General features: G+C 59.3%; 1 protein-coding gene across 8 annotated transcripts; it reads right to left on the reverse strand.

Moving 5' to 3' along the window:
* Nucleotides 1-32: 32 nt before the first annotated feature.
* On the reverse strand, nucleotides 33-10,260 carry IL4I1 (interleukin 4 induced 1). 8 transcript variants are annotated; one of them, XM_069551278.1, is made up of 8 exons: nucleotides 10,139-10,260; nucleotides 8,274-8,403; nucleotides 4,503-4,741; nucleotides 3,730-3,842; nucleotides 2,947-3,148; nucleotides 1,882-1,950; nucleotides 1,419-1,555; nucleotides 33-1,012 (listed from the first exon to the last, which is right to left on the reverse strand). In XM_069551278.1, the coding sequence occupies exons 2-8, from the start codon at nucleotides 8,308-8,310 to the stop codon at nucleotides 55-57; spliced, it is 1,755 nt and encodes a 584-aa protein (XP_069407379.1). In that variant the 5' UTR covers nucleotides 8,311-8,403; nucleotides 10,139-10,260; the 3' UTR covers nucleotides 33-54. The 8 variants fall into 8 exon arrangements, with proteins under 8 accessions (XP_069407379.1, XP_069407376.1, XP_069407377.1 ...); XM_069551275.1 differs by having other exon boundaries at nucleotides 8,274-8,471; XM_069551276.1 differs by having other exon boundaries at nucleotides 8,274-8,479.
* Between the last annotated feature and the right edge of the window lie 883 nt (nucleotides 10,261-11,143).

The following is an 11,143-nucleotide window of genomic DNA, read 5'->3' on the forward strand; positions in this document are numbered from 1 at the left end:
ACTGAGCCAGGGAGGGGGCGGGACCACACGGCTGATTCAAAAAGTACTTTAATACTAGCTCTTCTTTAGGGTCGAGTGCGCGGCGGTTACCGCATGTGAGGCTGGAGAGTGGGTGCCCTGCCCACTTTCGAAGGGGCACCGGTGGTGGTGGTGGTGGCGGCGGTGGTGGGAGGGCGTCAGGTGCCCATGCCCCACCTTGTTCATGATCCGGGGCTCCTTCAGGCTGCTGCTAGAGCCAGAGCTGGAGATCCGACTGTTGATCAAGACCGCGGCCCGCAGCGCCGACTTGACTGCCGTCTCCACCCAACCGTGAGGGTAGGCCGTGTGCTCGCCGGCAAAGTAGATGCGGCCATAGGGCACCGACCAGTCGTACTCCCGCCCCTCGTCCTTGTCGGTTTTAAAGAGCATCGGCGGCTGCACCACGAAGCCGCCCTGGCTGTGCGGGTCCTCCCCCCAGCGCTTGACGATACCTGTGCCGTCCCAGAGTCGGTACGCGATGGGCCCGTGCAGCGCCGCCACGTCGTCGAGCGCCAAGCGCAGCGATTCGGTCAGGCTCCGGCCGGCGAACGGGGCCGTCGCGTCCGACCACGTGTACGAGGCAAGCAGCAGCGCCCCGTCGCCCGGCGCCGGGTAAAAGATCACCCGCGACGGGCGGTCGGTGCTCGAGTGGCCGCCCTCGATGTGCTCGTCGTGCCAGAAGGGCCGGCGGAAGCTCAGGAACACCTTGGTGGCCGGCACGTAGTGCAGCGCGCGCACCGCCTCCTGGCGCCTGCGCGTCAGAGGCGGAGTGAAGGCGATGCGCTGCAACGCCGGCCCGCTCACCGTCAGCAGCACCACGTCGGCCGTCATGGACTTCAGGTTCCGGGTCCGGCGCGAGGACTTGATGTGCACTCTCACATCGTGCGTGCCCTGCTTAATCGCCACGACGGGCGCGTGCAGCAGCACCGGCCCCGACAGCGAGCTCAGCAGCGCGCGCGGCAGCAAGTCCCAGCCGCCCACGATGCGGCTGTACCTGCGGGCGGGGCGCGAGTGTGACGGGCTCTCGGGCCCCGCCCCTCCCTAGCGGCCTCCATCCCGGGGCGCTCCCCGTTCCAGGTCTCACCTGCCGGTTCCCTCTAATTCCCCGCCCCCTAGTCCACCGCCGCCCTCGCCCGTCCCCGACGTCCCTCGAGGCCGGGAGGTAGAGCGGTGTGACCCGGACACGCCGTCTCGGTCCCTGGGGACCACGCCCATATCCCGGAACCTTCCTTCCTCCAGAGGACCCGGGACGCGGGGAGAGTGCAGGCGGGACCTAGCGTGTCTCCCCGCCCCTTGCCCCGACCCCGCCCCTCTACGCCCGCCCCGCCCCCTCCACGTACCCCCGCTCTGCCACCCGCCCCGCCCACTTGTGGCCGCCCGGATCCGCCCCGCAGTCTCACCGGAGCCGGTCGCTGAGGCAGCTGTGGGCCCGCAGGGCCTCGGCGAAGCTGAGATAGAAGAAGCCGTCCTTGGACATCACATCTCCCAGGAGCCGCACGGCCGGCTGGCTCAGGTTCCCCTCCCCGAGGAGGTATTCCTGGGGACGGCGCGGCCCGGGTCAGGGCCCAGGCAGGCCAGGCCGGCCGGCTCCGTCCCTATTCCCGGGGGCGCCGCTTCCCGCTGAGCCTCTCGCTTTACCGTCGGTTCCCTGGACCTTGGCGATACGGTCCCCCCTCTTGTGACCGATGAAGGAAACCAAAGCCCAGAGAGGGGCGTGTCCAGCCTCGTCAGGAAAGGAGGTGGTGGCAAGCCCAAGCCTGGCATCCCCGGTTCCTGCCTTCTGACTCTGTCGGCGCCTAAGCCCCAGGAGCACCCTCCTTGTCCGACTCCCGCTCAGATAGCGACACGGAGGCCCCCACTCACCAGGAGTGTGTGCCTTTCAAATTTCATCATTGCCTTCTTGCAGCCCAGTGTCCGGAGGTCTTTGATGGCCTGTGGTGGGACAAGGTGCTGAGCTGTGGGGACAGGACCTGGGAGGCCCTGCCCACTTCTCTTGCCCACAGCTGCTCGTTTACTGCTCTCATTCGAGCTCCCAGGACGTTGCCCATGCTGTGCCCTCAGCTCTGCCCTCCACTGCAACTCAGTGTCTCCCCCTGGGAAGTCTTTGCGAGTCATAGCGTCACACAGCCCCGGTTGGGTGTTATTCTGCCTGCCCATCCAGCTCCTGCGCTCCTCACAGGCAGGGATGGAGCCGGTCTCAGTCGGCCCTGTGTCCTTCTGGTGCCCGGTAATTATTTGTCATCTGGATCGCTGTGCATCCTGACGGGGCATGACTGCTCAAGGGGAGTTATTCTTGGCACCTCCCCTGCCCCAGCCTCCCCGTGGCTCCCCAGCGCCTGCAGCCACGGAGTTCCAGCCCTCGGCTTGGCGTTCAAGGCGGCTGCCAGGCCCTTGGTCACCATCCCTTAGGGCAGCTCCGGTCTATAGTGCAGTGTCCTGTGCCCAGACAGCCCTCTGGTCCCCCCACCTCCGTGCCCCTGTTCCCGCTGCCCCATATCATCTCTGCTGGGCACCTGAATGGCCATCGTTCACCGCTCTGTTCCTGGCCCGGAAGCCTCCTGCCCACTCTGATTTCAGCCCTCTCCTTTGTCCACCTGGCTTCACCCAGGTGGCCAGGGAGCTCCCGGAAGGAGGTGTCCCTTCACTCACACTCACCCTTCCCCTCCTGTTTTCCTGGACTCCCTAAACCGGGCAGTGCCAGGGCATAGAAAAGGCCTCCACTAAGTGCCCACCCTTGAGGTGGTCCAGGCCACTGAGTAGGGGATGGGAAATGGGGATCGGCCGTATTTCAGGGGAGCCTAAAGACGGAAGAGCCAGTGACGGGAGACCGGAAGGAATGGGAAAACGGCAGCTAGGTCAGGAGGAGGCATGTGGGCACGGGAGGACGGGGCAGGGGAACGGGGCTGCAGGGCTTGCGGATGCACCTACCCTGTTGAGAGCCATCTGGTAGATTTCTTCGGGTGAGCGGCCCTTCTCCTTGGGGCTCAGCTTGTAGCCTAGCTTCTCAGGCATTTTCTCCACCACGTAGTTACGCAGCTTCACCTCGCTCACCTCTATCCATGTGTTCTCGTCGTACTGGGTGAATTTGGTCAGGTTGAGGCCCAGGCTCTTACAGAGCTCGTGGAGGATCCTGAGGGGGTGGAGGTGCCCGTGAGGGTCGGGTGCGGGACGGGACCCCTCTCCCCAGCAGGGCTTGGAGAAGGGAAGGGGGTAGGTGGGGCAGCTGGATATGGGGTTTGGGGATGGGCATGAGCCTGGGGCAGGGCTAGATTGGGGGTCCTTAGTGCCAGGGACCAGGGACTGAAATGGGAACAAGGCTGGAATGCGGAGGGTTTGGGTTTGGAGTCGGAGTTCAGGGCTCGCTTTCACTGGGGATGAAGTGGAATAGCGACAGAGTGGGTTGGATGGGGGTGGGAGCCGGGGGTGGAGAAAGGACCAGGGTCGGGGAGGACAGAGCTTGGGGTCTGGAAGGGCTGGACACGGTGCCCTGAGCACTTCAGGGGTGCGGTGGTGGGGCTGGAGGTGGGAGGCCAGATTTGGGGGTGGAGTCTAGGCCTGACTTGACCAGGGCAGCAAGTTTGGGGCCCGGGTTGGTCTGTGGTGGCATTGGAGCAGTGATGGAGCTGAGCATCCCACTGAGCCTGGGTTCAGGGCTGGGGCAGGGGGGCTGGAGTGGCCCCGCACCTGCCTGGTCGCCAGGCCCAGCCTCACCTGTGTGAGCTGGGCATGCGCATGGCCCCCAGCTCCCCAATCCAGCCTGTCTTCCGGTCACGGTAGGTGAGGATGCGGCCCCCAATCCTGTTGTCTGCCTCCAAGATGGTGACCTGGGGAGAGGCGGCAAGCAGGTCCTTCAGCTCTTCCCACTGGCCCCCATCTCCACTCTGTGGCAGCCCCCCTGCAGCATAGATGGAGACCAGAGAAGGACCCTTTCTTATGGGGAGGAGAGGGGCTGGCAGGAGAACAGAAGGTCACAGTGAACATGTACAATGTGATGTTTGGCTTCCAGACTGCAGCAGGAAGGCCGCTGGGCAGATTTCAGAGGGACTTCCCAGCTCAGGGAGTAGGGAGATTCCTTGCGCAGACAGAAGCCACTGGCCCAGCCCATACTCATTCTTGGATTCAGTGAGGGGGACAGTGGTGCAACTTCAGGGAGCACTTCCCCTGTCTGGACTTTCCCTCCCTCTCCACCAACATAAATCCCCCCCAGGAGCTGGGCAGAAGTTTCCAGGGACTTCCCTCTAGGATGAGAGCGGGGCAGGGAAACTCAAAGATCTCTTAGCTCAGACACACTCAATCCCACTGAGTTTCACGTTACTGCAGAGGGTTCCAGGCCCCCGACCCCCAGACCACAAGGAAAGCAGAGATCCCTCTCCCCTTGCCCCATCACCTCCACCCCTCAGTAGGGACCTGGCCGGGTCCCTCCACCCAGGACTCCCAGCTGCAGCAGGAAAGACTCAAGGTAGACCTCCAGCATCACTTCTCACCTTGTGTCCAGCATCGCTGAGCACCTTGGCAGCCACCAACCCGGCCACGCCCGCACCAACCACAACCACTCTCCGGGGCTTCAAGGTCCGATTGAGGCCCAAGGTCACGACTTTGAGCAGCCGCTCGTAGTCTGGATCATGCATGCATTTCTCGAAAGGGTCATAGATGTGGGCTGTCTGCCAGTCCAGGGAGGCCGCCAGGCTGAGGAAGACAGGGACCAGGGCGAGGAGGCGCCAGGCTGGGGGCAGGAGGACAGGGTTAGTCGGCAGGTGTGCAGACAGGGGCTGGTGGAGCAAAGCAGGTTCTGCCCCCTCCCCTCCCGACTCACCCAAGGGGTCCATGACTCTCGTGTCTGGGTTGGAGATGTGTCTGGGTCGGAGAGGAAGCAAGGCCGCTGTGACAGAAGCCTGCGTCCCCTAAGCCTGGCCCGCTGGGGGCTGCCGGCTCCCACCTCAGCCCTTGCCCCTAGGGCTGTGTGTGTCCCCTAACCCTGGGCTGGCCGGCTCCTGGCCCCTGCCCAGCGCCGCCCTCCTGTCCTGCCTCTGTCTCTCTGTCCGCTCTGTCTCACCTCCTCTGGCCTCCTTGCCGCTCCCACCTCAGCCCCGCTCGTCCTGTCTCCCCGTCCCCCGTCTGGGTCTGTGGGGCCCTGTCTCTCTGCAGCCTCCTCACCACCTCGGGCTCCCAGGCGCACCCCTCTCTCCTCCAGCCCCTCTGCTCGTCTGCCTGCCACCACATCCCTCTCACTGGCCTTAAACCCAGCGGCACCCCACGCTCTCCTCCCTCTTGGGAAACCCAGCTGTGGGAAATGAAACTCCGTTCCTGGGCTTCGGGTCAGATGCTCAGAGTCTACTCAAGGCTGGAGCGGGTTAGGGGCGGGGGGAGCACATCAACCTGTTTTCTTCCTCTTGCCCCAAATAGTTCAGGGGCAGCTGGGCGGCTGCAAGTACACGCTCAGGTGACCGTGCTGAGTGCGGGGGCTGCCCCTGGCCCACTCCGAGCCCCTGGTCCCCGAGCTGGCCCCTGTACCTGCCCTCTGCTCTGCGTCCTTCTCAAGGTGGGGGTGGGGGCGGGTGTATTTCTGGCCTTGGGGCAGCGTGCTCCCAGGGACAGCTGAGTCCTGTCCTGAGTCCTCCTGGGTGTCAGCCATCCTGGTGCCCTGGAGGGTCCTCACTGGCTCCCCTCCCATCCCATGTGGCCGCTCTGAACCTGTTTCCCGCTCAGTGAAATGGGCACAGCAGGGGCACCTGTGGGCAGCAGGGAGAGCTCTGGGGCAGCCTGCCCGGGTCCTGAGCCCGGCACCTGCCGGTGAAGACTTGGGGAAGGCCTTCCCTTCTTTGTGGCTCGGGCCTGCATCTGTCAAGTGGAGGCCACTGCAGCACTGATGGGAACAGGCAGTGAGTCGAGGTTGGGGCCAGGAACAGCCCCCTGGGGTCAGGACTAAAAGCTGCTTCTTAGGAAACACCAATGAGTGCTGCCACGGGGGAGCCCAGGGGATTCAGTGAGGACCCCTCAACCCCATCCCTGCACCGGGAGCGCTCCCTGCGCCTGCGCTGGGAACCACTCAGGCCAGGGCATGGGGGTCGGGGGGGACCTCAGAGAAACTGCTCGGGCGCTTCTGTCTGCCCCTGCCTTCGGCCATCGCCACTCACTGCCTGTGGGTGCTCTTCTCCTGAGAGGTGAGCTGCAGGCAGGGAGAAGAGGCTGACCTGCCTCCAAGGAACCCCCACCTGGCTCACAGCTTCGGGGCTTTAACCAAGGGACACACGATGGGTCCCTTGAAGGGGTCGGGGATGGAGAGGCGATTGTGGGGACTTTTCTTGCCGTTGGAGGAGGGAGCACTGGGCAGGCGGGTGGTGAGGAGGAAAGGCAGAGGGCGGCAAGCCCTTGCAGCTGATGGGAAAATCCAAACCAAATCAAAGAGGGATGTGGTCTGGTGGAGGCAGTGGGCTGGGGAGTGCGCACAGTGAGTCAGAAGGCATCTGAATCGGGTGGGTGGGGAGGCGTTGCCCAAAAGGTAACAGAATCAGTGAGCTGGACAGAGCCTCAGAGACAGAGGAAGCCAAGGGCGAGTCAGCAGGGACTGGCAGCAAGAGGGACTCTCCCCTCTCTGAGCCAGTCTGTGATCAGAGCTTTGCACTGGACAGAGGAGGAATCTGAGGCTCAGAGGCACCAGGGAGCGCCCGGACCTGCCCAAGGCCCCAGAGCTGGCAGGCCTTCCTGTGGCAGAGCCCACCAGCTCCCTTCAGTGCCTGGAAGGTGGGAGCAGCGGCACCTGGTCAGGCCCTCTGAGGGAGGGAACTAGCTTGTCCCGGCGGGGCGGGGGTGGGCGTTTGCACCAGGGGCCCCTGTGGGGAACAGCAGAGCCGGGAGTCCGGCTGACCTCAGGTCCCTGTGCCCTGCCCAGAGGCCCTTCTGCTCTATGGCCAAACAGCACAGCAATGGCCCCACAGAGAAAGGAAGCGGCAGAGCAGGTGGAGGCAGCGGAGCCAGGGCGTGTCTGGGCATGTCCAGGCAGTGTTCCTAACCACTTGGTTATTAGCTCAGGTTCCTGGACTGGGGATGGGCCAGCCGTTGGGACCGTCTTTGTGGGGTGGTCCCGAGCACTGCAGGAGGTGAGAGGAGCACCACTGGCCTCTGGATGCCAGCAGCACTTTGCCCCTCAAGGCTTCACCCCCACCGATGTCTGCATTCCCAGGCTGGGGGGAAGCGCTGGGCTAGGGTTTGGATGATGTTGGGTGAAACACTCAAGAGCAGCCAGATGTGGTCCAGGGAACACCCGCCAGGAGGATAAGTGCTGGAAGCCTGGATAGCACAGGTTACTTTGGGGTCAAGAGATTATGAATCATTTGGGGATTGCTTGGGTAGAAACGGGACCTCCCAGAGTCATTCCTGATAATATCAAAGAGATTGGTGTTAGGGTTGATTTCAGGGTAAGAATTAGGGGCAGGAAAATGGGGGTTAGGTTAGCTTGGGTTTCCAAAACTTATGAGCAGGAGACACAGGACGCACCAGGCCGCCCACCAAATCCAGTACCCGTTGCTTCAGTTGATTTGGAGGTGCTTTTGGTGTTTCTAAAAAACAATGTCAACCTTCTCAGATAAAAATTGTCTTTTGGGAGAAAGCCCTACCTTATTTGACTTGCTTTTGGAACCTCGATGACAGTTCTAATGGGATTAGGTCACCTCCAGAGCAGCCAGAGACCTGGCTCTGGCCCCCCAGGAGCCTCCACGGCCCCTCAGGACAGCTAACAGTGATGGCAGCCACAGAGACAGGCGGGGAACAGGGCTAGACCGTCACATATGTTCTTTCCTCTGGGTCAACAAAGACCCTAAGTTGTTCTTTAGCTGCTCAGTCATGTCTGACTCTTTGAGACCACATGGACTACAGCCCACCAGGCTCCTCTGTCCATGGGATTTCCCAGGCAAAAATACTGGACTGGGTTGTCATTTCCTTCTCCAGAGGATCTTCCCGACCCAGGGGTTGAACCTGCATCTTCTGCATTGCCAGGTGGGTTCTTTACCACTGAGCCACCAGGGAAGCCCAAGACCCTACACAGCCACTATCAGAACTCCCACCACGTCTCAGAGGAGGGCAGGGCCCGCTTGCGGGATGCCAAGGGCCCCAGGAGGGAGTCAGAGGTCCCAACCTGGATGGCCAGGGGGCATGGAGAGTGGAGGGCAGACAGACTTACCTGAGGCCCCTTCCCCTAGGGCGCCCCGCCCCTCCTTCCCCAGTTTCCAGAACCCCAGGGCTGTCGTAGGGGCACTCACTGTATGGCTGGCTCTGGCGGGCTCTCTCAGCGCCCATGGCCTTTCTGGTTAGCCTGGGACGGACGTCATTGTCGCGCGAGGGTGAAACCGGGGTGAATGGCTCTGGCTCTGTCCTGTTTCCCCTGTTAGACTGGAGATACCAGGGTCCCGGTGTGGGGTTGGAGCAGCTGGGAGGCTGTGGAGTGTAGGCCTTCCTGTCTGGAAAGCTTTTTGTTATGAGAAATTTCAAATAGAAGAGACTAGGATGATGAAGCCAGGTGCCTTGATCGCCTCCTAGGTCTTATTTCACTTACATTCTCCCTCCCCCACTGGATTACTTTAAGACATTACTCTCACTTTGGAGGTAAATGCTTGAAGGTGTTTCTGTAAGGCAGGGATTGGCATACTTTTTCTATAAACATCTGAAGCTTTGGGGGCCACCTGGTCTCTGCCTGGGCTACTCAACGCCATCCTTCCTCCCACAGTCACATGTAAATGGATGGGTGTGGCTGGGTTGGGTTTTTGAAACTTTATTTGCAGAAACAGGAAGTGGGGCCATAGTTTGCCAACCTCTGCTCTGAAAGATATAAGAACTATTTGCTTTTTACTAAAATTCCAGTATCATTATCACATTTACAAATGACATAAAATCAATGCTTATACTTCCCTGATTGATTCAAAACATGATTTTTTTTTTTAAAAACAACAGTTGGTTTGAATCAACATTCAAAGAGCCCACACTGCATCTGAGTGATACTATCCTTGTTAGTCGCTTTCAGCTCAGTGGATTTGGGGTCTGTGTTCCTAGAACTGGGAGAGTTGGGATCTGATGAGACCCCATGCCCCCAGGCTTGGCCTGAGCCTGGGAGAGAAGCCCATCAGATCTGATCTCTGCCTCAATGACACTTCTGGACGTCATGGGGCTGAACCAGGATGGTGTCTGAGGTGAGGTGTGGGCAGTGCCCAGGTGAGGCACTGGAGTCCAAAGGGACCAGGGCTGAGGTGTGTCCATGAGTGGACCTGACTTGTGAGGGTGAGGCAACTCGTTCCTGGGACGTTCTGCAGAGAGCCGCTGGTCTGAAGGTATACTTAGGCTTCTTTTGGCCGCGTTGTGCAGCAGTGTCACTTCCCTGACCAGGGATTGAACCTGTGGCTCCTGCAGCAGAAGCAGAATCTTAACCACCAGACCACTGAGGAAGTCCTAGGAGGGCAGATTTTCAGTGCACTCGGGCGATTTCAAGGTTGACTGAAAACCTTGGGAGCGGTGGTGTGCCGGAGCCGGCTCACACCTTTTCACGAGAGACATTTAATTTGCAGATCCCTTTGCGGTTTTGGTTTGTGAACCATTATTAAAAGATGAAAACATTTACGATGAGTCTTATTAAAAACAAGGGTAAAACTCAAAACCCATCCCTTAAGTATTTGATTGCCTTATTACTATTACATATATGCTCTCCAGGTAAACTGGTTTTATCTACACAGTGTGCATCCATTTCCCAAATTCGTGTTCGCGACTTCATCCTGGTGGCCTGAAATCATCCACAGTGGGAGAATTCACAGCATGGAAATGGGCACGTGCCACCTCTGACCCTGGAGGACCAACTGCTAAAACAATGACTGGCCCGTCACTGCTTGGGGATCATGCTTCAACCTCCTGCTGGAGATCAAGGCTGCTGTCCCTCGGGAAATGTTTCAAACACTGACTTTTTGATGCCTGGCGGTGCCAGAGGAGGCAGGGGTGTTCTCCTGGGGAAGGGGATGGGCCGTAAGCTGTTTGAGGGTGTCTTGGGAGATGAAAAGTCATAACCGTAAACCTCCAGTTGCTACTCTTCTCCCTAAATAGGGAGAAGAAATGCCGTAACCACTTACTGAGAAGAGAGATTCACCTTTTTAAAAGCCTCTGACTCCAAATTTAGTCACCACACTTGTCTTCATGTTAATGAATGAAGAGGAACTTAAGAAGCCATGTGTCTGCACTGACAGGGAAACGCATCTGTGTGTTTTCTTCCTGGAAAGGGAAACTGCAGTTACAATGAAGCCAGCATCACAGGGCGGCATCCAGTCACAGCGGCTGGCCCTGTTGCAATCTTGGGGACTCCCCGGTCCCCCAGGAAGCCGTTGGGGGCCATTCTCCCCATGGTGCCGAAGTACCAGAGCCACCCCTCCTGCAAGGCTGTCGTGCCAACGTATTACAGCCACCTGCGTTCTTCAAAAGCTTTGTGCGCGAGACCTCTTGGGGTGTGAGAAGGAAATATTAGAACTACAATCTTTTTAAAAAGACTTTGACATGAAGCAGTTTCAAAGTTTTTGTTACCATGTTGCTTCTGTTCTACATTTTGGTTTTTAGGCTGCAAGGCATGTGGCATCTTAGCCGCCCACAATGGACTGAACCCACACCCCCGTATCGAAAGGCCAAGTCTTTCAATCTTTCAGTCACTGGACAGCCAGGAAACTCTAAAACAAACAAACAAACAAACTAAAAAACTAAGAAAGGAATTATGCTTCACTTATGTTTAACATGCCAACTAACAGGTATATGCTTATGCACTGGAAATGCAAGCTCAAGAAAGTTGTTTTTCTTATCATGACTGTGTGGCCCCTGCCAGGATGACCTCACGGGTGGGCAGGGACCCTCATGGGTGGTTCCATTTTTGAAACCCCTGTGCCAGACTGGGATCTGGTGTGTAGCGAGTGCTCCAAAGATGGATGCTGAGTGAATACATGTAGGTAAAATACTACTTCCTACTTCCTAAGGGGACTCAAGGGGGTGGGATACGGGTACCGGATGGGGTCACGGCTCCCAGACTACAGAGGGCCACTGTCGCAGGGGGTAGAGCCTTTGGAGAAGCAACTGGGGTTGCTGGGGTCTCCCGCCTCTGGTTTGTTCCCCC

Source organism: Ovis canadensis, chromosome 14 (assembly GCF_042477335.2).
Source record: "Ovis canadensis isolate MfBH-ARS-UI-01 breed Bighorn chromosome 14, ARS-UI_OviCan_v2, whole genome shotgun sequence".
Taxonomy (NCBI): Eukaryota; Metazoa; Chordata; class Mammalia; order Artiodactyla; family Bovidae; genus Ovis; species Ovis canadensis.